The sequence below is a fragment of the Thunnus thynnus genome, chromosome 9 (assembly GCF_963924715.1).
Source record: "Thunnus thynnus chromosome 9, fThuThy2.1, whole genome shotgun sequence".
In the NCBI taxonomy this organism is placed as follows: Eukaryota; Metazoa; Chordata; class Actinopteri; order Scombriformes; family Scombridae; genus Thunnus; species Thunnus thynnus.
The window spans coordinates 15,941,119-15,968,854 of NC_089525.1; the positions used below are offsets into that span (position 1 = coordinate 15,941,119).

Here is a 27,736-nt window from a genome sequence, read left to right on the forward strand (position 1 = left end):
AGAGAGTACACAGCTTGAAGTCAAACACATAGCAAGAGGCTGGGAAGTAAATGGGTGACAAAAATAAAGGGAAAGCTAATGAATGAAAGTAGGGCTGGGAGACTTGTGTTGTGTCCTCTACACAAACAACAGAGCCATTAAAAATCAACAGAGGACAGAAACAGAGGGGGTGATGTTGGTGTGCAGAGAGAGAGAGAGGCAGAAATGGATGACTGGAAGTAGACGAGGGGGTAGATGGATGGATGGGGAGAGCTGGAGGAGTGAATGAAAGAGAGACCGGGGTACTCACACAGCCAGACATCCTCGCCCCGTTACAGACGACTACTTTCCTGCCTCCTTAGCTCCTCCGCCACGGTGACATTGCTACAGCCCCTTCGCCGCGGTACCCGGGGGTAAATCTCTTCCCGTCTGCCTCCTCTCTCTTTCTTCTTCTTCTTCTTTTTTTTTTTTTAATCCTCTGGGGCTCCTTCCCCCCTTCTTCTCTCCCTCCTTCCTCCCCCTCCCGCTGCCTCTCCCTCTCCTCCTCTTCTACCCCTCGCTACACCTTTTCTCCCACTATCTTCCTCTACGGTCGGCTTTCTTTTGCTTTGCTCGCCCGGTCCGAAGAGTCCCCTGCAAGGTCCTGCTGTGCGTCTCTCAGTGCGAGCAGGGAAGCATGCCTCTCCGCTCGCTCTGCCTCTTCCTCTCTCGCTGGCTCTCCATCGCTCTGTTTATAACCCTACTCTCTCTCAAAAGCACCGCCACTTTTTTTTTTTTCTTCCCCTGCACCCTTTCTGGTTTGTCTTCTTCTTGAGTATCTTCTCCTCTTCCTCAGTTGCTGCTATCTTTGTCTCGCCCTCTCTTGTCTAACAGAAAGCTTGAAAAAAAAAAAAAGGGGGACAGCTTACATCTCGTGAAAGTGCAACAGCGGGACAAACAAAGAGAGGCAGAAAAGAAGAAGAGGCAAAGCTGTGCAGCCAATGGCACAAGAGGGAGGCAGAAAGAGTGCTGGAGACAAAGAGTGGAAATAGCGCAAGAGCATTACAGACAGAAAGAGGGGATGGAGAAGTGGGGGAAAACACACGCACTCATTCACCATCAAACACACACACACACACACACAGCAGAGTGTTCCACATATAGACCTATGACTTCATCAATTCAGTCCCCACCTGCAGACACACACACATACATGCAAACTTGTGCACGCGCAAACCACAGCCGTGCACGTACTCAGACTTGCTGAGTGCTCCAGATATAGCTTCATGACTTCATCGAGGAGCGAACCCCTCCCCCCCCCACCCACCCCCTCGTCCCGCCCCGCTTAAGAGACAGGGGGACTCATTCATATTGAATCAAGCTGAAGGAGAGAGAGAGGGAGGGAGAGAGGCGGAACATTCAGGACAACATGGTGAGTATTCCTCAGATAGATGGATAGAGAAAGAGACAGAAAGAGTGGTGGATGGAGAGAGCAAAGGGAGAGATATTCTCTTTCTCTGTTCCCCTCTTTTTCTCTGTCACTTTTTTTGGTTTCTTCACATAAACAAGAAAGCTGCTCTCTCTCTTCATTCTGCCTCTTCTCCTTGTACTATATGACAGGTCCGATCAATTTTCTAACAACCATTTAACTGCTTACACAGTGTTCAAGCTGCCACCAGCTCAGCACTTTGTTTCTGTTTTTCTCAGGCCAGTCGCACACGATGCACCACATGGCCGAAAGTATATGGACACCTGAGCGTTACACCCATATGTGATTGTTGTACATCTCATTACAAGCAGCCTTCACTCCCTTGTGAAGGCTTTTCACAGGATTTTAGTACCTGGCTGCAGAGATTTGCTCCCATTCAACCACGAGAGCATTACGCACTGATTTTGGGTGATAAGGCCTGGCTCTCTCCTGAAAAGATTGTGATGGTGCTGAGGTCAGGGCTCTGTCAAGTTCTTCCACACCAAACTCAGAAAACCATTTGCACGAGAGCAGAAAAGAGCCTTCCTCAAACTGTGGACACAAAATTGGAAGCACACCATTGGTAAAAATCTAACTGCTGTAGCATTACAATTTCTGAGCCCAAACCATAAAAAAACTGCTTCATAACAAAGGTACACATGAACAGAAATGTCCACATCCTCTTGCATACTCAGCTGGCTGCATCAGCTTCTCTGTAGGCTTCTCTCAGGCTTTGATTACAGTGCACTCTAGTGGCAGGACTGTGCACCTCCAACCATAATAAACTCGTGTCAGATATACACACAGTCCATCCCCAGTCAGATGCAGGATACTGGAAAACAATTTGCTGCATACATGGAAAGTGCATTGTGGTCGCAGATCATCGAATATCTTCACACGCACCCCAGCTTGGCCAGAATTATATTACATCAAAGTCATGAGCCTGAAACCAAACTGTAGACTGCAGATTTTAAAGTGCTGGTGGGAGGAGAGGATGAACAGAGTGGAAGCTGTAATGCTGTACGAGAGAGAGATAGAGAGAGAGAGAGAGAAAGAGAGCGAGATGGAGTGAGAGAAAAAGGATAAGAGGGAGAGCCAGCCTGAGCCGAGTACATGCTTTATCCATTACCGCCGAGAGAGACAGCCACTGAAAGTTTCTCAATCCACTGAGACGGAAGAGGGTGGAGGGACTCTCTTTCTTTCTTTCTCTCTTTATCTGTCTCACACACACACACACACACACACACACACAGCTAATGTTGTGGTAGTGGTGCTGGCGAGGAAAGGAAAAAAAAAAGGAGAAAGGCAGAAGAGGGAGAGGAAGAGTGTGAGGGATGCTGTGTGTGAGAGAGACTATGGGAACACTTAAAAGGCACAAAAGAAAGACAGAAATAAGAGATAGGTGGGAACACACAGAGACAGCAAGACAGAAATAAGAAAAAAAAAAACAAGGTAAGGAGACATGGGGAACATGGGCGAGTGAAGTGAGATCAAACCTCTTACACAGATGCTATTTTAAACTCCATTTTCACCCAATCCCTTAACAGATGATTACACATGTCAGGACGACGCAGCTTCTTGGACTGCAAACTTCCATCACTCCTCTTATTTCTACGGTCATTGTGTGACACGTCTCAGATGCGAATCTCCCAAAGTCTCTTAGCTCTTAGTGGTTTAGCATTTGGTATTGGAAAAAAAGATTTATACTGGTGTCAGGATGTTCTGTATATGTGCAGCGCATGTGGGTATATGTACACATGCAAATATGCATACATGTCTCATACATATTAGATCTATGCATGTATGTATATTACATCAGCACTAATGTTTGCAGTGGTGTATTGGTTTTCTGAGTGTGTGAAGTGGTTGCTTCATGGGTTAATGGGAAACCCAGAGGGGCCCATATCAATGAGGGCTTAGCTTGTCCCCCCCATTAGCAGCTGTGCAAGCCTCAGCACACTGTCAGCTCAATAGTGAAAGGTTAAGACCATGGGACATTGCCAAATGACTGAAGGCCCCACAGGTCCTCAGTGTGGAAGGGAAACATGGAGCAATGAGCATAATTATGGTGTTTTGAATGCAGTTTGTGCAAATATGCGCTGAATAATAATGAGGCCGATCCCATTCTCAGATGATTAGTTAAAACTCCTGAATCAGCTTCTAACAGCGAGAATGTACCTCACATGCATTTTACAGTGCTTGATATGCTGCAGGTTTGAAAGATGATGTATGTGTGTCTTCTTCTTTGTCTGTAGCTCATCAGTTCAAGTTCATGCTCGCAAAACAACAACCAAGAAGAGAAGTTTCATTAATTGGTTTCAATACCTGTCATGGTCTCGGCCGACGCCCCAGACACGGATGCTGCTGATTGGCTGAGAGTGGAGCAGGCTTCGATCATCTGGGTCAACCAGAGTCAACATGCGGTCCTGAAGCACCAGCAGCATCCCTTTACCCTGTCAGACCACAAACAGATACACTATAGCAGAAGAAAACATTTCTCTGCTCCATGTATGACATTTATTTTTCTGACTTTTCTCTAATCTTTGATTTTTTATTGTTTTAGATGAGACGTAATTGATTGCTTTAAGTCCTCAGGCCAAAAAAAACTATAAACAAAACAAAGGATGGGGCAGGCTCTACTTGTTGCCTTTGTGTTAAATCTCTTGAAATCCTTTAGTTTGCTACCAGCCAGGAGCAAAATTCCATTGAATTTACATATAAATGTTAGGCAAACACTCAGAAGTTTTCTTCTTACACTTTTCTTTTTATCAAACTATTAGCAACACTTCATTTACACACAGAGATTGATAAGATATACTTAAATCACTCTTTGTTTAAACTTTTTGCAACTCACTGATGTGCAACCTCTGACGAGGTGTTGTGAGTTAAAATTGCTTTGCTCACAAGCCAAAAGTGTTGGAACCACTGCACTATAGTATGCAAAGTGTATACATATGCATGTGTCTGTCTGTCTGTCTGTTGACAAACTGACCTCTCCCCAGACACCAGCTGAGTCTCGTATGTCCCTCCTGCAGTAGGACAACTGTCTGATACAGTGGTGGACGGCCACACTGCTCCTCCCCTCACACAGGTCCTGCTCTGCCATCTCCACCCAGCCCAGAGACCGCACTGGAAATGACTGAGAAAAACACATTTATATTTTTACACTTGTAAGGATTCACAATGTCCCTTAGACTCCATTCCCTCTCTTACCTCTATCGTTACAGGATAATTCTGTTTTAGTTTTTAAACTTGTGTCTTTTGTTTTGGTCATCATTTTTTGGGGGGTATGACAACATTGTACTCAACAATGTATTTGCTGAGTTTTTAGAACAAGGTTTAACTAACTGTTTAACTGGATTATTTAAAAACATAGTGCACACAAAATGTTAATAATCCCTCACTGCACAGGAACATGTGTGTGTGTGTGTGTGTGTGTGTGTGTGTGTGTGTGTGTGTGTGTGTGTGTGTGCACAAATACTGCAAGTACAGTAGTTCAATGCAGAACCAGGATGTTGTCTGAAAACTGTGATACATGTTTTCAACAGACAGTTTGGGTAATAATTAACCATTCACCTTCTTTATTCCTTTCCAAATAAGTTTGGGGATATATTTATTCAGACTTCTTATTTGGATCTCAGTAATTAACTTGGAGGGAACAATGTTATCATAATATACAGTATAGAAACAAAGGCCAAACAGAAATAAAATCCAAGTTGTGATAAACCAGAATCGTCCTTTAAACATCAACCATTTGCTTGAAAGCAACTCTATTTTAAACTCAGAGTTCCTCTTAAATCTTTACTTACAGTAGAGTGTGCAGTGACAGATACTGTACCATCACAAGTCTGCCATCACACTGACAGAGGTTTGATTAGGGAAGACAATGCATGAAATATGTAAGACTGCGTTTGTGTGTGTGTGTGTTTTGTGTCTCTGTGTGTAGACTGCCTCGGGGCAGCAGCTATTACCATTTCCTCTCCTCTCTTCCTTTATCTTTCATTCTTTCTTTCTTCTACTACAACAAGGGGCTTTTCCCTGTTGAGGAAATTCTCAGGAAACATTTCTCAAGCTCTATAACAGTGTCAAACAAACATGCACTCGAGCGCACACGCACACACACACACACACACACACACACACACACACACACATGCACACCAATGACCATATTATTCTCTCTTGGTTTCATATCAAACTTTCACATATCCTGAAATCTCATCTGAATTCACACTCTTCTGCTGTTCTGGGTTCCTCCGAGATATCTGAACATCTCACGATTTTCTTTCACTTGAATTTTATTTTTAAATAACTTCTTAAGTCTCATTTTCTGTCCCATGTGATTTAAGTGTAATTTGCTCTCTTTGGAAAAGTAGAAATCCTGATGGGAAAATGTGCTTGGTACTTTTGGTTTTGCCTTCATTTTAAGTCGTCTTATTGCTAAATGCACAAATGTAAGCATGCAACATTTGACTTTTTTAATGTTAGATTAATTACATATGTCATATAAGAAACAATAGTGGAATTTGTTTACTATAAAAGAAGTCCAAAAATGTCAATCTGACTACCACCATCTAACTCCCTAAATCATCTCTGTCGTAATTCCACTGAGACGATATATCTGTCAAAAAAAAGATCGCTCCTTCTTCTCTCCTGTCTCTTCACCTCATTTCCCATCCATACCTCAGCTCATTCATCTCTTTGCTCCTAATGTTTTTGGGTATTTCTGCCTTTAATTGATAACTGACAATGAAGAGGCAACAAAGGTCCAGAGGCAGAATCAAACCGGAGATGTTGCAGTTATGTGGCATGAGCTGTTACCATTCAGCTACCACGGTGCTCCTCTCTGCTCCTACTTTTATTGTGATCATCCCAAAAGTCTGCTGGTTGAGCTTTTCTATATGCTTTTCTTCCACAGGGGGACAGCAAAAACCAGTCTGGCTGTAAACACATACTGAACACTATATCTCAGTTCTCAAAGTTACCACTGAGTGGCACTACTGCACACACAGACAGAGAGGATAGGATGTCTGTGAGCAGGTTCATTACGTCATTGCAAACAAAGCCTGGTGTCTTCCCTTTATCAAGAAATAAATAATGTGCTAATTGCTAACCAAAGTCTAATCAACCTATTGTTAAACCTACAATACAGGGTCAGACTGACTTTATCATAAGGGAAGATGTGTTTATCAAATGTTTGATTGTTGCCAAACAGTCATATATAGACAGTGTACTGTGCAGGTGTGCAGGTGAAAAATATTTGATTAGTGTCTGAATGCATGCAGGGTCTGACTGGAATACTAAACAAATGCATTTAATTACTCAGCACACTGGCTTGAACCTTATTAAAGTGATATAATTTGAAACATATTCATTTGATCATATTCGTACATAGAATATATACAACATCAGGCCTACTGGTCAACAAATACAATGTCTGTCTATTTCAGACACATATTATCAGTATGTTACTGTTGCTGTCTTACCATTGCCTCTGGATCGGAGAAGGAGTTGCTGAGGTCCACTGTCTCCAGTTGGGCTGGAGGGCTGCAGCGAAACATCAGACATAACAAGCAGTCACAATAAAGTCACATTTCAACAGACTAATACAACGTAAACACCTAACACACCTCTCTATATTATATCAAGGCTGAGATCTTGCAACAAAAATCTAGTGGCAGTCACACATCTGTCTATCTCTATCTATCTCTACTGCACAGTGTCTCCAGCATATCTGTGTGTATTACTTGAGTTTGAGTGATGCATAGCGGAGGGTAGCCCCTTCAAATGCCTTCAAACTGGGGTCTGGATAGACTGGATAGTCCTTCAGCTCCTAGAACAAGACACACAGACAGACAGACGTTCAGAAAAAGTGAGACTAACATTGGTGGTAGACGGTGACTGGTGAAGGGATAAAGGAGATTAATAACTACCTGGCAGATTCTAATACTGTTTTTGCCAAAAAAAATTTTTTTTATCTCATTTGCTTTGTAATAACTATAAAGGATAACACTTTTTTAAACCTAATATGAGAGATATTCATCTCTGTTGAATATGTACTTCAGACAAGCCTGGACAGCGATAACTGTTAGCTCATTTCAATTTAATAAGTGCAGCAGGGAAAGCAGAGATATGCTGATATCACCATCAAGCTTTTATGGAAAACTGCTATGCAAGATGGACTGAAGATGAACCAAAGCTAATAAAGTGACTGTGATGTGTAATTTAGACACAAAAGCTAGATTAGGAATGAGAGATTTGGTAGCTACTGTGATGCAAAAGTCCACATTCATTGTATTGAAGGAATACGTCACCCAATGCAACAGTATGTGTTTTTAATGTTTTTAATAGTATACAGATGACAGTGGAGTAATAACAACAATAAATTAATAAAACAAGACTAGTGTTGTCCATTAAGTGTAAAAGCAAATATTCAGACTGACCTTAATCAATAGAAATATCAAAAAATATCACTTCAAATATATATATGTATATATATATATATATGTATTATTAGTGACCATTTCAACAGCCAAATAAATGTGAGTCTGTGTCTTACATTGACTGTGCTGGCGGTGGCGTTGAGATTCGGTCCAGAAGAGGTGACATCATTCGAGGGGGTGGAGGAGGAGGAGGATTGGGAGGAGCCAGAGGAAGAAGGGACTGGCTCCACAGAGCTGTCAGATACCAGACTGCTGGGGCGCTGTGGGAGAGAGAGTGAGGGATAAAGATGGAGAGACAGAGAGAGGTGCGGTGTGAGAGAAACACAGAGACAGACAGAGCGTGGTGGGTTCATCATTGATCACCAACAGCTTTCTAATATACTGCACTAAGATCTTATATTTGCCAGTTTTGGCATCAACCTTTGATAAAATGGAGGCTGAAGTCAAATGTGAGCATGCAACATTTGACTTTTTAAAATGTTTTAATGGTGGAATTTGTTTACTATAAAACAGGTCCAAAAATGTCAGACAGACCACCACCATCCAACTCTCAAAATCATCTTCTTTGTCATAATTCCACTGTGATAATATAACTGTCAGAGAAAAGATTACGTTATGTCAACTTCTATGTCATCAGCCTCTGACATTTTTTCCAAACCAAGGAGAATTACTAAATGCCTAAATGTTTATTTACAGCAATTACATTATTTATCAATAATTAATTCACCATCATAAGTGCTGTTAATGTGTCAAGTATATCTGAAGAAATTTAATGCACACTTGCATTTTTTTAAATATACTTTAACCACATAACATTAAACATTTATCCTTGAAAAAAATATAGATTTCTGTCTCTAAAAAACAGAAGTGTCTATAACTCATTTGTAATTAGTGTGTTTGCTGACTGTGTAGCCTTTTAACCAATAGTACTAGTATTATCTTGAATTTATTTCCTCAAAGGTAGAGTATCTAATACTGGTACTTAAAAAACCCACAGTGGTCGAAGTTAAGTGCATCTTTGTACACCTAAAGTTAATTATGAATATGTTCGACCATCAGGTCCTCTCACCTCGTTGGGTGGCTTGAGGGAGTCCTGCGTTTCCTGTTGTGGGTCATGCTCAGTATCTGGCCTTTTGTCAGGAGAGGTGTGTTGGTTGCCAGAGGCAACAGGTCGGTGGTACTGCGTGGTGCCAGTGGGCACGTGCCAGAAATAGACCTCTGATGAGTCTGAGATCTCCCGCCAGCCTGGGGGCAGGTCCCCTTCACCCCATACATCTGCTGATGAACGACAGCGATACACAAACACAGATTGCACGTAAGTGTATCACACAAATACATACATATGCTTTTACACAGGCAGGCCCACACACACACATACAAACACACAGACAAGGGTGGACAGGGTAAATTTCAGAGATGGTCAGACTGTCCCTACTTAGTTTCTGTTGTCATAGCAACTCCATCCCCTGTAGTAGGACCCAATGGGTAATAGCCTCTTCTCCTTCCTCTCACTCCTGGTTTCCTTCCTCTCTGTCTGACTTCTCATATTTCTCTCCTGGTGGTCATATTCTCTCTCTACCGCTCTGTCATTCATCGCTGGCAATCATCACTTACTAAATCCAGCTCTGCTTTTTTCTCTCTTTCCTCTTTTCCTTCCTTTTTCACACCCTGCTGTCTGCAGTATCCTATCCTTCTGTCCGTCCTAATCACTCCTGCGCCATAAGGTGGCTCACATGGGCCTTAAAGGTTCCAGCAGTATTGCTGGAATGACTTTCTTGCTTAAGGAGAGGCTTTTGGTAAATTTCCAGATCAGAATGTCTGTAGGAGGAAGACGAGGGGGAGAGAGGAGGAGAGGGAATGAAAGGAGGGTGTAATAGAGGAATGATTAAAGGCTGACACAGATATGCTAATGCTGAAAAGACAGATCAGACGAAAACACACACATATCGAACCTGTCTCCTGTGGAGTCTGAGGCGAGGGTGACTCCTGGGACAGGGTGGTCCAGCTGGAGTCTTCATCCTCTGATGGAGTATCCGGAGTCAGATCCATTCTTAAGCCCACCTTTGGGAGCACAGTCTCTGGTTCAGGATCTGGCAGGGTAGGGGGTGCCCGGTTTCTTGTAGGGGTGTTCCTCTCGCTAGACCTGGCCTGTTTAGGAGAAGAAGGTGGGTACTGTTGCAGGAATTGGTTCTCATTGTTGGGGTGAAGCTCCACCTTGATCACCCTGGGCTGGGAGCTCCGAGGGGGCTTTGCAGGACTTCGCGGACTACCCTGAACCTGGACACAGAGCTCCTCTCTGACCTGGGCTGGAGCCTGGTTCTGGACGTGGTTCTGGTTGTCTGGGACCCACTCTGGGCTGTTGGTGGAGGAGGAGGAGGTGGGAGAAAGCGGGGCTTCAACCACCACTGGTAGCAGGGGCTGTCTTGGAGTTGGTGTGGGCTCATCTTCCTCTTCCTCTTCTTCCACCACTGGCTCCACCTCTTCCTTCTCCTCCTGGCAGGTCTGTTTACTGTTGGGCTTCTCTTCCTTCTGGCTCTCCCTCTCTTTGGCAGGGGTGGCCTGCTCTTTCTCTGGGGAGGGCTGCTGCTTCTTTTCCCCCTTATCCTCCTTGTTTCCCCAGCTCGAGTCCAGATCCCAGCCCTTCTCATGGTACTCCAAGAAGCTCTTGGTCCGTCTACGAAACGGGGGCAGCTGCGAGTTGTCTTTCTCCGATTCCAGCCAGTCAGAACTGGGGTTATTGATGAGATTGTTGTGAATTTTGCCCTCTGTATTTGCCCTGCTCAGCTCCAGCTGCTGACTCTCAGCTCGTCTCTGCATGTTGGCCCCATTCTTGGCCAGTTTGGGGTTGGTTGTATTAAACAGTGAGGAGGAGGAAGAGGAAGAGTAGAGGGCTGAACTGGAAGAGGACTTAGTGGGGAGGCCTCTCCCTCTGGTCACAGGTTGGTTTTTAGAAGACAGGTTATCACTTATCCCCATGACGCTCCGCACGCTCGTCATTGCGTATCTCTGGCGGCTCTTTGGCAAGGTAGCCGAACTTCCAGTTTCCATGCCAATGGACTCTTTGATGACATCACGCCCAAGCAGCTGGTTGTACGAGGAACGCAGGCTGAGGGAGGTGGGAGGGGCGGAGGAGGAACCGCCACGGCTTGCCAGACCCACATTAGAGGGGGAGGAGCCAGAGCGGGAGAGAGGAGGGGTTTGTACCGACATCATGGCTGACTGGAAAAATCACTGCAGAGATAAAGCTGAAGGGAGAAGAGACACAGTGTCAGAAGTCACGTTACGCTGTATAACCCGACTGTAGCCCAAACAACACTGGATTTTTGACACTGATGTTGATATTTGGGAGTCTGTATCTGATAATATATCCAACTTATTTATTTATTTCTTTTTACATAAATCACAAAATGTTACCAAATAGTTTCTAATATACCTCACACATATTTTTTTTTGGCATTTATGTGTTGCAATTACAGCCAATACTGTATATGTTTACTATTGGCCGAGCAGATAGTGATAGTGATGAGCTAATATCAGTCAATATCAGCCTGCTGATTTATCGCTTAAACTCTACTTTCATGCGTTCAATCCACTAAATTTTAATTCACATGAAATGTAGATTTGAATGCATTTAGATTAAATTAATTACCCAGTAAATATGTCACATAAAACAGATTTTTTGTGTGACATTGTTCTGGATAACAATGTCTGTAAAAACTACAAAAGTTACTGTATTTGTGCTTTCTGAAAAATGTTTAAAAAAGGCATTACAGCATGTTCAGAGTCCTAATGCTACAATTATGTCCAACAATACTCATTTTTCATTAGATCTTTGAAACAATATATAACATAACATAACATAACATAACATAACATAACATAACATAACATAACATAACATAACATAACATAACATAACATAACACAACATAACATAATATTCACACTCTCTTATTGTTCTCTTGTATCTGTGCTGGAGAAAACATCCATCATCTCATTCTGACATCATCACAGACAGATGACATCATCAACTTGAGACATTCAGTACGGTGTCAATCGTTTGCTGCAGTTCAGCCATTCAGAGGCTTTTATCTAAACACAATGTGCAGGTGCTCGTTCTTTTTCCAGCCTCACACCCAGTTTACATAAAAGGTGTCACTGCTGAAGTGTTAAAAAGCACTGCATCAAAGGCATTTGCATGATATCGGGAGTGAGTCAGACTCTCGATTTATTCATCCAGGAATGACATTCAAAGACGGGGTTGAGCAGTGAGCCAGTCTGTGGGGAGGAGAAGTGGCAGCCAGCTCCTGCTAACTAGCTAGCCGTGTTTCTTTTATCTCTGGGTGGATCGTCTCTGTGACGCTGAACACACACACACACACACACACAGAAAAACAGATGGATAGCAACAAAGACAGAGAATCATTATGATCTTAAGACAGAGCACATGTATGGGTTACATCATTGTCACTTCTGTTATTGAATGATAACCTGTGGAAATCTGGTACACAACTGAATACAGCTACAGGTAGGAAAACATGCCCAGGCACGCAACCGTAATGTATAAACATCATTTCACCTGTTCATTCACACACACATACACACACACACACACATCAAATAATGCTGCAGTTATCATCAGCACCTTTTTTGCGAAACATGGAAAACACAAACACAGCAGATTTTAAAGCACGACAAGTTCTTGGGAAAAGACAGAGACAGGATTTTGGAGAGAGCAGAATCCCTGGGCAGTGCACTTTGTTCATGTGGGACCCCTATCTGCTCTCCTCTCCCTGGGTGATTGTCGTGTTGTCCCTCTGTCACCGAGCTAGACAACCACAACAACCTGTTTGTGCTGAATCTGCGCTCACGCTCCAGGCCTGAGTCTCAGACACAAACACGGTATCAACAGGTACAACCTACCTGCACCGACTCATCCTAATTATGTTTTCCCTTTAATTGATGGACTACACTGTCCTCTAGGCTGAAGTGAATGTTTTGAACTCCTGGGCTTGTCAAACAAATCAGAAATATAGATCCCAAGCTAAAAGGCTGACACTTTGGAGACACAAGCTTTTCACGAGACAGCTACAAATTGCGCTTTGAGCCACAGAAGCTGAAAATCACAGCAAATGTGTTGCATGACTCAGAGGATGAATTACACATCCTCACACAAACCACAAAAAACTGACAAGGAGTGATAAGAAAACAGCATTTCAACTCCCGATTGTCCTCACAATCGAGAGGACAATTGCTTTTTCAAGTCAGAGGTGCAGACAAACTGGATCACCTAGACAGAGACTCCCCCCCCCCCATCCCCTCACAAATGCAGGTCTCTCCAGTAGTTAAACAAAGTGGGGCGAAGAGAGGAGAGAGTGGAGCGGTGAGGAGAAGGATGGTTATTAGAGGGAGAAAGCGAGGAGAATGACACAGCAGTTTGCAGGACAGTGGGCACCAGTCAACACACAGAGGAAGTCAAACTGTTGTCCTCAATAAATCTGTTGTTCCCCCTCCGACAGCAGAGGTCATTCACGAGATGCACAAGATTTCAGCAGCTGGTCACGGGATGCAGCAACACGTATTCTCGTAAAAAAACAATTATATCTCATTAAACTCATCTTTTTGCTGCTCTTGCTTCTGTGTGCTTATTACGGCCTCAACACTGCATCACAAGAGCGCTGTGTTGCCTCTTGTGATGATATAAAATCTAAGATCACAGCAGGAGAAGAAAGAAAACAACCAGTGATCATGTGCTCCCCATATGACTACCAAGGACGAGTCAAAATTAGTTGTACAATGTTCCCTCTCTATTTTAGGAGCAAGGTGCCAAAACAGGGTCCTTATCTGCTCTAGTGTGTTTATACTGTCTGCTCACCTTGTATACAGTATGACAGAGAAGACTGTTTCACACTATCTGAAGGTCAACTGAAATGAAAGACCATATTCTTATCACATCAGTAAAATACTTTAAGGATTCATCATCATGTAATTTCCAGATATTGACAGATATCTTGGCTTGTCAAGAGGAAAACTACCCATAAGCAACTTAAAGGGTATTCCGTGTAATGGCAGGCCCATTCCCTCAACTCTAAACTGCACCCACTGCTCCATAAATGAAATGCAACAGATGAAAGCACAAGCTGTGGAGAAAATGAACTTGAAAAAGTCAATGATGTCATGGGTGGAGTATCTTAGCCCCTCGTTTGTTGCTGCCTTCTTCCTCATAAACTCCCTCGCTGCTGGCCTACATCAAAAAACAGCTTTAATCATCTTCAGATCTACCTTCTCGCCGAGGATTCATAGGTGGAGTTGCCGATATTGCGGAAGCAAAGCTGTCGATACGTGAACAGACGCAGTAAATCCTCAGCATCCAGCAGCTACCCCTCTCTCTCTCTTGCTCTGTGTGTGTGTGTGTGTGTGTGTCTCTTTACAGCCCCATCACCACCGCCGCACTGGGAGGGGAGCGCATCCCATCGAGAGCATCTATTTACATCCACTCACCACTTCGGTCAGCCTCCGGGCTTCAGCGCCTCCGCTCCCACGACGACACGGTAGTGAGGCAGGGCCGAGGTGACAGCCGCTTTTTAAGTGCCAGTCCGCCCGTAGCTGCAGCCGGCCACCCGTATTGGATCACATCACATCATCTGCCCTCCCAGCCCCGGCACGGTGCTCGCTGGCGGCCAAGCTGCGCTTTCTCTCTGCGCCAGAGGATCCCGGAGCGGCGCGGCGCTGTGGAGCGCTCAACCCAGCCAGCCAATCAGAACCGCGGACGCAAAGACGCTCGGTGCACGGAGGAGACGCAACCATAATAAATCTACCGGTGTTATTTTGCATCTCAGGTAATGAAATCACACATCATCGGAGTCTTACGTCATCCAGTAGACTGAAGAAATGTGAATGGTTTCCAGTCCTACACCGGCCTGATCATCTCTGAAATACACAGGCAGCCTCGGTTGTATTTAATTAGCCTAAATATTGTGTGATGACTGACTCCAAGTGGTCCTAAAACTAATGTTACCATCTGAAAAGTTATTTCCACATAGAGGATGGTAAGTCCACTCTTATGCTTCATTAAAATCATACCACTAAGTTATGATAATTACAGACAAACCCATGTAGCTACATTATAGCACTCTCTGCTCCTTGAAATACATTTGTTGCACATAAAATTAATTTTAATGTTAATCACAAAGCAACCAGACAGCCAAAAAACACCTTTTTAGTATTCTTTTTTATTTTACTAAGCATGTGCGTACAGTGCAAACAATAGAAAATCCTCCTCACAGTGCATCATAATTCACTTTGGCATTTTGACAGATAACCGGTTCCAAAACATTTATTAACTTCCCTTTTTTTTGCTTCTGACATTATTCATTTTGAAACATAAATCAATACCATATCCATTCAGACTCTGTATTACTGAAGGTTATCTTTAAAATATGACACATATGTAAAGCACTTTGTCAGTTTCAGGTGTGCGTATCAGGCGATACAGTTTGCAGGAGACAAAACTTTTTTTTTTTTTTTTACATGATAAATCCCACATTTCCACATAAGTGGAGAGCAACAAGTCACTATCTGAGACCCACCAAAAGGCACCTAGATCACATTTTCTTATCCACAGGAGAAGTTATAAGGGAGCTTATAAGAGAAAACACTACACTGTATATAAACAAATACAAGAAAAACTTTTTTATCTTTCACGACTTGGTGCTCAACAGCTCTTTCAGACTTATAAAAAACCTCAAATTAATACTTATATAATAAAACATTCACATGAAGTATAAAATCTATTCGGTCTAATCCAGACATCACAATATGAACACTCCTTACACACTTTGACCTTTCTCCGCTGGTGACGATACATTCACACTGTGAAATACATTCCTCAGTTTGGCCTGCACTGCCTCGGATTAACTATCCGACCCCCACGGTCCACCGGCAGTTTCCTCCCTCTGTGCTGTGGGGATGGAGGTGAAGAGGTGAGGAGGACGGAGGGACACGCAGGCTCCCGGTGCTCTGGGAGTGATGCAGGAGGGAAAGGGTGATGGGGTGACTGGCGGAGGAAGGGACACGACCGGCCATCGAAGAGAGGGGCTGCTGGAGGCGAAGGTCGGACACAGAGAAACACGGAGCTGAACGGATGGAGCGCAACACAGCGTCTTCAGCTGGAGAAGGACGAGGACACAGAAGAGAAATCAGCTACTCATTCTCACAGATATCATGACTTCTTATCTTGGCTCATTAAAAGCGAATCACAATGCAGTGTCATCGCTAACAAACGAACAAAACAATGACTAATACGGATGCCTGTCATTCTGACAGATCGTGTGTGTGTGCTTACCCTTCCTGTCTGTCTCGTTAGGAGGCATCAGTAAGATCTTAGCCTGCTTGTTGCCTGCTTTAGCGGCTCGTTTGTAGAATTCAATCGCCGTCCTCAGATTCTGCTGAACCCCGAAGCCGCTCTCGTAACATTGACCCAAGAACAGCAGAGCGGTGTCGTCCTAAACACAAGAGGAAAATATACACATAATTTAGACAATTTAAATCTTCCTAAACAATTTTCTAAATCTACATACAGGCAACCTTGTCACATTATACATGTATACATGTATATATCTTTATTTCTCAACTCACTCCTCTCTATCTTTCTCTTCTCTCTCTCCTTTTTTACAATTGTAAATATTTACTTAGTACTCTAATTGGAACTGGAGCCAAAATTTTTTGAAGCCAAATTGAGTGCGCCACATTTCACTGCCTTCACTGTTGCCACCTGCTGTGTTGTTTTGCATGTGACAATAAAAGCTCTTGAATCTCATGAATCTTGACAGCAGGATCCTCATTATACACACAATACAAGGATGACATAGGATGGATAGCGGACAACATGTCACTGCTGTAGCATTCATTCACAATATGTGACTGAACATTGGGACACTCAGTAAGACTGTCTCTGTAAAATGATGCAGCCACGAGGAGAAACTTAAAAGCAAGCAAGGGAATATCAAACAGCAGAAGGTTTCCTAAAGCAGCCTTGTTTGAGATGGTGCACTGGCAGGGAAGGTGAAATCTCAGAGATAAAGCCATTAATAAAACTCCAGAAGCATCTAGAAAGGCACTCACTCTGCTCTCTGCTGCCATCTGCAGGTACCGGACTGACTTGCGCCCGTCTCTCACCGGCTCCTGAGAGTAGACAGAGGCCAGACAGACCTGAGCCTGAAGGAGAGAAATGGAGAGTTGTTTTGGTTCAGTAAAGCAACATCAGCGTATTATTTATTAATATTTATTAAAGCATTGTTTCAATGTAATTCAACTATCACTAATCTTTTTTTACGTATTCAAATCATGTCGTCATTCTGCAACTTTTTAAATACAATTTTATTAAACCTCTTGGGTTTTTTTCATTTCCATACAATCCTAAATGGCACAAAGCAAAACCTTGAATATCTCTTTCACATAGTTCCTGGTAACTTACTGGGATAACCGTTCAGGCACCACTAGTGATTTGATTTCACTATTCACACATGCAGCTATATGCACCTTTTCACACATGCCATGGCGATGCTGGAGTAGACGGGGCAAGGGACAGTCCAGCAAACGGCAGTCATGCAACACTTACGGATGCCAACCTGCTCTGTGCGGACTGAGAGGAACTCCCTTATTTCTGAAGCTGGCCAGTTTCCAGCTGTTCTTGCAAAAAGGAGCTTGTTTGCAAACAAAAGAACTTGTATTGCTTGTTCGTTCAGAAATCACCCACTAAAGCATTGGCAAGGCAACCGTAAACAAGTCACTGATTCAAATACATCATCAGCACAGTCTTGCGATTGGTTTGCTCGTTCCACGTGAAAGTATCTTTCATCATACGGACGGTAACCCTCGACTGTTTTCATTAACAACACAGCAGTATTGGCATTTTCCCTGGAATGTTAATAGGTCTTAAAATGGGAAATTGGCACTTCAGATTTCCCTGAATATCGATCCCTGCACCCATTCACACGACCCCATGCGGGAAATGTTCCTGAACATTTCAGGGATAGACTGCATGTGTGAAAGAGGCTCTCGTAACTTGCCGCAGTGAATGCAAGAAAGCTGTGTTCAGCCATGTTGCATCAAAATGCTGCTGACAGACAATATCCCCTTTTTATTCTGAGTGTAGGGACGGTTTCACTCCTGTTGAGACGCGACAGGAAAAGGCTTCTTACTTTTTCTCTCCAAATGAAAACTTAAAATGAATATTTAACATTCTTTGTGGTTACATTAGGAACTGCCTTTTGTCCATTAACTTCTTCAAGCAAACAGAGTAAAGTGAGATACTTCTGCCAGGTTTTATTCTCTAAAACTAAATGGAAAAGAAATCTTCACATTGTATTTTCACTTTTAAGTAAATCTTTTACTAAATCTTTTTAATGATATATATACAAAACATAGCCATATATTTCAAAATATTCACTTAAATGAATAAGCTGAAGTACAGCGTAATATCTCATAACATGACAATTGTATTGTGATAAACACACTGCTGGAAAAAGATATATAGATACAGTATGCATTTATGTATTTGCTCTAAAATTGCAAACACATGCTATGACAGAATTTAGGAGATATTAAAAGATGTTGTTATGATTTCTACCTTAGTGAGCCCAGCTGCAGAAGCCTGTTCCAGCAGGTTGATAGCCGTGTTCAGCTCCTCTACACTCTGGTGGTCCCTGCTGGTCAGGAGCAGCTTTGCATAGCGATACTGAGCCTGTCTGTGACCCCCTGCTGCTGCCTGATTGTAGTAATACAGAGCCTTAAAGAGAAAATACAGGGGAGGTTACAAGAAAAAATTTAAATTTACTGAAGTCAAGTGGAAATGACCAGCAAATAAATACACAATGATTATCTTTTAATATACATGAAGTGTGAGAATGATGAGGTTGTGCGCGCGCTGTGGCTGGTCTCACCTTCTCCTTGTCCTTGCTGACTCCTCTGCCCTTCTCGTAGCACACGCCTGTGTTAAACTGGGCCTTACAGTAACCCTGCTGAGCTGCAGCCAGAAAACAGGTGAAAGCTTCCTCGTATTTCTCCCTCTTGGCACTTTCTAGACCTGCCGTAAAACAGAGAGATGAAGCTTTTAGCTATACACAGAAGAAACATACTGCAAAAACCTGCAAAGTAACAAGTGAGAACACATGACATTTGGTTTGTTAAAAAAAGGATCGTCTTGGTTGGGAATGACTTTGAAAATGATGTGGTGTGTGACTGTGTCGAGTTGTTTTGGATTAAATAATTACCGATAATGTTTAAGACAACAGGAACACTGGTGTCTCCCACATGTCTGAGGTTCAGTGCTGCTCCAGCCAGCCTCTCCTCATCTGACAACATGTCCTGGAAACACAGTGGAGAACAAAAATAACAATCAAGATCTGATGAAAAGACAACCTTCTAAAATATACATAACCTCCACCAGATAACCTCCAAACCAAATAGAAGAGGCACACTGTCACCTGGTCATTAGCATCTTTGGTCTCTGTGTTGTCTTTGTTGGCGTCATTCTGCAGAGGACAGGATGCTGACAGCAATGATTCCTCTGTGGGTCAGGACAGGAAAAAGCATGAAAATGTCAAAAAAGTGAACGTATTTTCAAAATACTATAGTCTTAATGCTATCTTTAACCTCTAACCCCGGGATTCCACCGGGCGCGTGTGCGCCGCGTTCCGGCTCCGACACAATTATGCTCCGTCCTACGCACAGCACCCTATTCCACCAGAAGTGGAACGTCTTCACTGTGGGGAAGCATTCTGCCGTTTAAAGTCAGTTGCACTCCTACTACAGTAATTACAGCAGCCTAGTCAAAGCTAATTAAGTCCCTTAAGGCTACCATAATTACTGCAGTAGCAGGGCAACTAAACTGCCCAATTTTGTTAACTTGCTCAGCTTTCGTTGATTTGGTCATTTTCCTTGATTTTTGTGCTTCTACTATGGTTAAGTAGGCTATGAAGTTAAATGGTTTCTTTATTCGTCTGTTTTAATTGCGTTTATTGTTGATATATGACCAGGAGTCTGCACGGGGTGTTTTATTTTTAAAATTGACCGGATTCTCAATGCTGTTTATGTGTCTGACTTCCTGCCCAGCTCGATCTGCTCTGTGCTGCTTGACGCGGCGTCCGTACAAAATAGACGAGGCATCTATCTTTAGTGCAGCTGAGCGGATGGCCGCTTCTGGGATGTTTCTGAAACGCGCCGCGGTGTGCCTGGTGGAATCGGATACCTTGACTAGAGTGGCCGCGATCAGCTCTGGCAGCCACGTCAGAGCCGGAATGCGGCGCACACGCGCCCGGTGGAATTTAGGGGTGATGACCACAGAGGACTGAACAAACCAGGTATAGATGAATCCTGGATCAGGAGTTCCCTCTGGTGGTCTGAGATGACAAAGTCAGCAGTCTGATGTTCCTGCTGACTGCTGCTTTGAGGACTGGCATCACCTCCACTACTGCTGCTACTGCTGCTGCTAATGCTGCTGCTGCTGCTGCTGCTGCTGCTCTGAGACGAGGACTGATCTTGATTCTGGTTTTTGGGCACCCCCTGCAGACACAATACACTCCTTCCTCTGGGCAGAACATCTCGCCTAGATACTGGAGAACCCAAAAAGAAACACCAAAATGAGAGATTAGAAGGATTTAGTAGCTGAGATTAATAATAATCAGTTAAAATGAACCGTCAGTTGGTCTGTTGCATTGTTACAAACATGTAATAAGGACTCACAGATCTCCAGCAGGATGCGGTAGCCACACCTCTGCAAAGTGGAGGGTGCTGTTAGGGATCCAGGGGTCGGACTGGGCTCAGTGCCTGAAGAGAACTGGGAGTGGATCCTCCTGCAGATCTGCATGAACAGAGCCGCTGCTGCACCCTGTGGATTATCAACAGCGTCACTGTCACCACTGATATGGAAACATGTTACTCTTAGTGCCAACATGCTGTACAGCAGCAACCATGTGCCATAAAGAGCCAACAGTCAGCAGGTGGAGGGTTACAAGGAGAAACATAGAAGATCGGATTGGACCAGCAGACTGCTTGCTTTACTAAATGAAAAAAAAAACCCTGTACATTTTAGCCATGAGGTCAAACTTTTTGCAAAAAGCAGTTATCAGGTGACACCACTGAGTGGCGCTGAAGGAATGAATCAGCTGGTTGCAGATTGAAAAGTGTGAAGAAGCGACAATGAACAATATCCTGTTATAAATGTGAGCTCATATTTTGGCTCCAGGCCACATCTGCCTTGCTGCATGGCTGCATCTACTTTTACTTTCTTTTTTTGGTAACATAAAATTCTTCAAGTTAACTATGTGATTCATGTGAATATTGAATATTTTCTTTGTGTCATGAGGGTTTCAGTTGTTTGTGATCACTACTAATTACTCTAAATCTGTTTAGAGAAATCTGAAAGTTGTCAAATAAAGGAGGACTGGACAGCATGTATTATTTATATAATCAAACCAGACTGTTTAAACTCTCATTGATGAGGATCCTGACATCCTTCTGTTGGGATTATCACATATACAATAAATCTCTCATCACAAACTGCGATGAACGGATGACGTCCAAACAGTCAAGTCCTCATACACAGGCTGAATGTCATTTTCTGTGTCTACTGAGTCTGCAAAGTCATAATAATGGTAAAATGGTACGTCTCCTGGTTTGAGAGTTTGTGAACAAGACATACCCATCCCACAGCATCCAGCGCTGTGTAACGTGGGAGCTCAGTGTAGCCGTACTGAAAGGTCCTCTGTTTCTTCCTCCTCTCTCCATCTTCCTCTTTCTGAGAGCTGAGAGAAAAATAACACAAAACAAAGCCCAACAATTATATGTTTGCTTTTTTCTTTTTTTAAATTTTGTATCAAGACATCATATAAATACTCTGTGTAAGACAAATGGCTTGGTTTCTGTTTCCTCAACTGACCCCGTTCACACACACAGCAGATGCTGCTGAATGATGCAACCAGCTGAAAGAGTGTCAGCGAGCATGCTGCGAGGAGAAATCAGGTTCAAAGAAGGGCTAAATGAACAAGAAAGAGGTTTGACCTTAATTCAAATGTTCGCTTTACATCAGCTGCTAATATGGCCAGAGGTCTGAGGGCAAAGTAGTGTTGAGATCAAAATGATGAAGGCATTTCTTGTCTGTTTCTTTCTTCTTACTTTCTATCTAGACTTTAGCCCTCGGACCTGGACAGAGTCTGGACAGTGTTAATGAGAGGATGGAGGTGTGAAGCTACCTGCTGTCAGAGGGATGTCGAGAGGTGGAGAGGACAGTGGAGGTGTTGATGACCTCGTCCTCCACATGGTGGTTCTGGGGCAGTCGCAGGGGGGTATTGGCATGGTATCTATGCAGAACTGGGAGGACAAAAACAGCAGAAAGTAATACAGTGAATTGCACATGACAAGTAAAGCCTCTTAAGAACTGCGCAGCACACAAAACACAGTCTGCAGTTCCTAATAGTACGTCCTGGGAAGTTGCCTGAGAAAGTGGTATCAGTTTAGTTAGTTGAGTTTAAAAGCAGCTGTTGATGACAAGAGAAATTTAAATGAAAGAGCTGCTCATTTTAAACCAGAGTAAATTTTAATTAAATATTCATTTATTATTGGAAACTTTCTTCTTTAAACATGTAAAAGATATACCATGCAGGATTTGTCAGTTGCTGTTTGTAGATACACAGCATTCAAAGTTGCTGGTGATAACAAAGCAGTGAATCAGATAAATAAAAAGTTATTTTCTGATTGTTTCACTGCGGTTATGTTCTAAAGCACAAAAAATGTGAATGGGTTTTCAGAGGTAGTATTAAGAACATAATTAATGTGATATTCTATACATTCTGTATCAGGTTTCCAGGTTTCAATACAATAACAATCTTGATAACTGATTAATCATTTAAGTAATTTGTGAAACAAAAATGCTGAAGCATTTGCTGCTCTAGCTTCTTGAAGGTCAGGGTTTGCTGCTATTCTCTGTGACAGGCTTTATTGACGCGATATTTTTTTTTTCCTAGTATAAAGAAGTCATGACCCGCCCTACTCTGCCTCTGATTGGCTTACTCTCATAGTCTTACCATAAATCTAACCAACCAACGAAGGCAACAAGTGCTAGCCAATCAGAGACAGAGGCGGGCGGGTCATGACTTCTCCATCCAACGAAAAATAAACATGGCTCCGCGGACCCAACTTTGACAATTAATTACTGCACTAAAAAGTAGTAACCCATCCAGATAGTGGTATAAGATAGATGATAGAAGATTTTGATATTTCATATTTAATATAACATCGTGGTGGGTTGTAAATGTATATCCGTATATTAGACACTGTAATGTGTGTTTGTGTGTACTACAGTGTTATAATTAGGCTACACACAGCCTCGAGGAGTTTTTACTAACATGGAAAGGTCCAGAAACCGGTTTTGGCTGCGACCAAAATAAACCTCGGTTGTCGACAGAGAGATAATAAAGAGTTTATGTTATGTACATGAATTGATTGCAGCAGCTGTTGTCGGGGGTCTCACAAAACGGCTTTTATGTCTTTATAAAAACCCACATCTGCTAATAATTAATCTGCATGCAGAGTCAACATAACATAAAGAAGCAGGGAGAGTTTCTCCAGCGTCACTGACATTTTTCTTACCTCTTCCAATAAATCCTTGAACTCTCCACATGGTTCGTCTTTTTGTTTCACAGCAGCTTTAACCGACGAGTTATTTCCATTTTAGATTCCTCTGGGGGGTCGTCTGGCCCCATGAAACAACTGCTGGTGGTCCAGTCAAGCAGGTAGGTTGTTTGTATGTACAACCAGTCACGAGTTGCGTCGGTTGGACGGTCGGAAGAGGGTCAACTGCCAACCCGGTGGTGATTTTGTTTTCCTAGGATGGCGAAGTTATGACCCGCCCTACTCTGCCTCCGATTGGCTTACCCTGATATTCTTACCCTAATTCTAACCAATCCCACTCCTCGTGCCTAAATTTAACCAACCCAACCAACGAAGGCATCGAGTAGTAGCCAATCAGAGGCCGAGTAGGGCGGTCCTGACTTTGCCATCAGGGGAAGAAAAAATCAGCAAGGTGGGTGGCTTAGATGACGCAAGCGAGGTTTGAGAGGCCTCGCAGGCAGCGCCGCCCTGAGGTGTGAGGGGTAATAACAGCCTGTGCGTGTGCGGGTGGTGATGAGGGTTACTGTGGGTGGAGTTGAGGTGAAATATATTTTACAACAGGGGTCAGCAGTTTGGTTCAACCATGGTTCAGTTTTTTCAGGATTGTTTGGTTGGGGGCAGTAGAAATGAAGGCCTATATGTTTTGTTTATTTCTTTTGAATTATTTAAGAATGAAATATATTTATAACACTGTTTAGGATTGAGTATTTTTTTCTCATTAGTAAGTTAGGTCATATCAGAGTTACAGCTTATTTTAATACTCACGTGTCTAAAAAAACAAAAAACAAAAACAAAAACAAACTCATATGCAAGTATATGTTGGGGCATAGTTGTTACACGTTTTATGATTTTCCCAATAAATCAAAAACCATTTACACTGGAATAGCCAGTTTGCTGTACTATAAACTTTAATGTTTCAACTACTGAAACAATTCATCTAAGTGGTTTAATAAAATATGTACAGGTTGCAAAATTGAATTAAATGCAGTCACTCCACTGTGACAACTGTCCCAGTGTACAGGGATGGTTCTAAAATATACATAATTAATCCATCAAATACTGAAAATGAAAAAAAAACTCATGTTATTTCATGTTATTTTGAGTATTCATTTCTTTTTTTGAAAAAATAATGTTTATCTTTTTTCACACTACATGACAAAAAAGAAGGGAAAAAAACCCTTCAACACAGCATTTCTGTTAGACTGCCACCAATTTGTGTTTGTGGAGAACAAATCTGTTGTGATTAAATAAGCTAAAGTTGTGGAATGAAATGAAATTAAACTAAAAATTCACACATTAAAATGTAATTTAGTTTAATTTAGACTTAATTTCAGCACCATGCACTGTTGAAATAGCATGGAGCAACTATGATATTAATGCCTATAATCAAGGTTATTTTCATTAGGATTTTCATGACCCTTGTATTTTTTTTAAATAACTTTTTTTTAATCAGTAGACTTTTGAAAAATTATAATCGAATGTAAACTATGAAAATTAGAACTTCAACTTTCATTGAGGGGCCAGTTATTTTCCCTGGAGGGCCGGATGTGGCCATGAGGCCGCTATTAGCCTACCACTGTTCTACAATAATAAACAAAATAAAGCCTAACATGTATGGGTATATTATAGGCTGATTCCAGACTCAACATTATTAATTTTGACTGCATTTAGGTCGAGTAAAAGAAAGAAAGAAAAGAATGAAAGAAAGGAGATGATGACTGAGTGATACATTTATGGAGTGCTCTCAATGAGGCAATAAGACATACACTCCCCAAGCACTTTATTAGGAACACCTGTTTAATCTAATGCTATCCAACACAACAGCTCTGCCATAAATTCTACTTTTACGAAGCTTATACATTTTCAGTTTTTGTTGACACTGTCAGAAAGGTCATAATTCTACTTTATGTTTGTTACTGAGGTCATAGTGGGTGGTGGTGGTGTACTGGGGTGCATTATATTGAAAGAGTATTCCTAATATTTTGCCCCCCTAATGTGTGTTAGGGTTAATAATAAAGTAGAATCATGTATAAGCTAAAAGTAATGTATAAGCTTTTTAAAAGTAGAATTTATGGCAGACCTGTTGTGTTGGATTGCATTCGATTGCACAGGTGCTCCTAATAAAGTGCTGGTGAGTGTATATTTATCTCTGTCTGTGCATATTTAAGCCTTTACATTAATACATAGATGTTACTAGTACAGGTGTTACTAATGACATTAACAATGGCTCAGTTCCCAGTAAACCATGACAGTGTGACAGTGAGTCAGCATGTGCAGTACCAGGACTCAGAAATTGAATTTAATTTTGTCATCTACACCTGTGCTTTCAAGCTGTGTCATGCCAAAGTGTCTTCAGTCTTCAGTATGACTCAGGGGTTTATTCAGACATTACGTCACATTTACATAACAAGATGCATGTCTGGAATGGTATTGATTGTGACAAAAAATATAATTTAACAGTTAAATGAATAAATAAATATGACAAAGAGCCTCAAAGATCTCTGAGAGGTATAGTATATCTTTAATCTTGGCTGTAGCGCTGACAACAATAACATCTCACTTTTCATAATTTTGTTTGTGCAAGAAAGTTTAAATCTGAATTTAAATGGCAACACGACTGTGAGGAAACAGCTTTTACGTTTACAGCATTTCATTAAACATGTAAAGATAACAGTAAGCTCAACAGTTGAGTCAGTCTGAATTTCACACCACACCACACTGCTCTCCTGTCAATATAGACTCACATACCAGGGGCACAGGCTGAATGAAATAGGAACTGTATGTTTAAAATGCAACTCAGTGCACATCTCAAAATCTGACAGTTTTTCACTGCAGCAAAGCTAAATAAATACAGCACCTGAAGGAATATATGTATATTGAATATCATACTTCCTAAAATCAATCATTTGTAGAAATCCTGCATGCTCGCCAAGGAAGGCAATATTTTATTTTCAAATGAAGTTTCTGTACAGTCATGAATAAGGCATAGACACCACTGGGCTTTATGACAGTGTCTATTAAAAATTAATTACCTTTCTTGCCATTAATTCTTGGACTTCTTGCTTCTGTAGCACTTCTGTTTTACACACAAGTTCTCTTAGGAGTCATGAATGTTTGCATCTAGTTAAGGTTTCTCAGGATTAGTGCCAACTAAGGTCTGCATGTAAATATATAATGGGCAGTGAGGGGATTTAGTGACTAAGGAGACTGTGCTTTTACCAGAAAAGGAGGGTCTATCTATCTATCTATCTATCTATCTATCTATCTATCTATCTATCTATCTATCTAAATGAACACACGTTTCACTCCTGGGTTCAGGGGTTGATTTAGTAAACTGTCCACAGCTCATCAGTTACACAGCAGGACAGCTTGGCTTTTCTTTGCTCTGCCTGTGGGTCAAACAGTGACGCACGCCCCGGTACTTCCTGGAAACATACGCTCTTCCAGTCAGACAGGGCTAAACAGGGGGCTGGAGGGAGGGGATCTGCAGCTATGAATTCAGATTAAACTTGGCATAATTCACTTCTCGACCAGTATCCATGGTGACACAATCATCATGTCTTTCACTTAACCATCCTCCTCTGGCGAAAAGTCTAGCCTGCAGTAGTTTGTAATGTTAGCAAGATCTCTGCTCTGCCAAAAAATGTTTGCTGATTCGCCTGGGGCCAAATTTGTCTGGGCAATATGGAAAACACAGAGCTGAGCTGGAAACAGAGTCCCATAAGGCCCAACTAATTGAGCAGTTTGTTTTTGCCCATGTTTCAGTCTGTGCTTGAGCTCTTAAGAGAAATTTAGAGAAGGGAGGGGACTTAATGAGTGCAAAGCAATTTTTGAAATCTCATTTGCCCTTTTTTTGTAACTTTTAAGCTCACAGTCACGGAAGTTTATGGCTTTCATATTGCCTACTTGCTCCCAAACAAATGAATCTCCAGGTAGTCGGTGCAAATATACCAATGGAGCTGGGTGTTAGTTTCTCAATTGCCAAACTTAAAAGTACACTATGCAGGATTTTCCTTAAAAAAACAAACAAACAAAAAAACAACAATGTATAGACTCATGCAAAAGTAATCCCTCGCGATCATCATTAAGACCCACTAGAAGTGTGTGGCAGTGTATTGATCTGCAGAGACTCTGCCCTCTGCCTGTATTTTCTCATTATTTTGCTGTGTTCAGGACATGTCAACCTTTGGGCAGCGGG

General features: G+C 42.2%; 2 protein-coding genes across 4 annotated transcripts in view; both read right to left on the minus strand.

Moving 5' to 3' along the window:
- The window catches only part of LOC137189379 (amyloid beta precursor protein binding family B member 2), a 40,121-nt gene extending 25,232 nt beyond the window's left edge, over positions 1-14,889 (minus strand). Inside the window, exons 1-8 of one of the 3 annotated variants that reach the window (XM_067599174.1) lie at positions 14,371-14,889; positions 9,822-11,114; positions 8,939-9,144; positions 7,986-8,129; positions 7,174-7,259; positions 6,913-6,973; positions 4,419-4,565; positions 3,752-3,879 (exon numbers count right to left, since the gene is read on the minus strand). In XM_067599174.1, coding sequence (XP_067455275.1) covers positions 3,752-3,879; positions 4,419-4,565; positions 6,913-6,973; positions 7,174-7,259; positions 7,986-8,129; positions 8,939-9,144; positions 9,822-11,082 — 2,033 coding nt within the window. In that variant the 5' untranslated portion in view covers positions 11,083-11,114; positions 14,371-14,889. Of the gene's footprint in view, positions 1-3,751; positions 3,880-4,418; positions 4,566-6,912; positions 6,974-7,173; positions 7,260-7,985; positions 8,130-8,938; positions 9,148-9,821; positions 11,115-14,151; positions 14,340-14,370 lie in introns of those variants that run through there. The other 2 variants (XM_067599172.1, XM_067599173.1) reach the window with 2 other exon arrangements.
- A 192-nt stretch (positions 14,890-15,081) lies between these two features.
- Positions 15,082-23,730, minus strand: dele1 (DAP3 binding cell death enhancer 1). The gene is made up of 12 exons (XM_067599176.1): positions 23,518-23,730; positions 22,122-22,239; positions 21,572-21,674; positions 20,614-20,758; positions 20,229-20,483; positions 19,356-19,438; positions 19,143-19,236; positions 18,813-18,955; positions 18,500-18,658; positions 16,993-17,085; positions 16,214-16,373; positions 15,082-16,037 (listed from the first exon to the last, which is right to left on the minus strand). Exons 1-12 carry the CDS (start codon positions 23,546-23,548, stop codon positions 15,787-15,789), a joined length of 1,635 nt encoding a protein of 544 aa, XP_067455277.1. The 5' UTR covers positions 23,549-23,730; the 3' UTR covers positions 15,082-15,786.
- Positions 23,731-27,736: the final 4,006 nt, after the last annotated feature.

Excerpts from the sequence above, each read along its gene's own strand:
- dele1 (XM_067599176.1), bottom strand. The coding sequence starts at position 23,548 with ATGTGGAGAGTTCAAGGATTTATTGGAAGAG. Across the intron at positions 20,759-21,571 it reads CGCTGGATGCTGTGGGATGG|GGTGCAGCAGCGGCTCTGTT; the intron begins GTATGTCTTGTT and ends GATAATCCACAG. Across the intron at positions 16,374-16,992 it reads AGATGGCAGCAGAGAGCAGA|GACGACACCGCTCTGCTGTT; the intron begins GTGAGTGCCTTT and ends TCTTGTGTTTAG.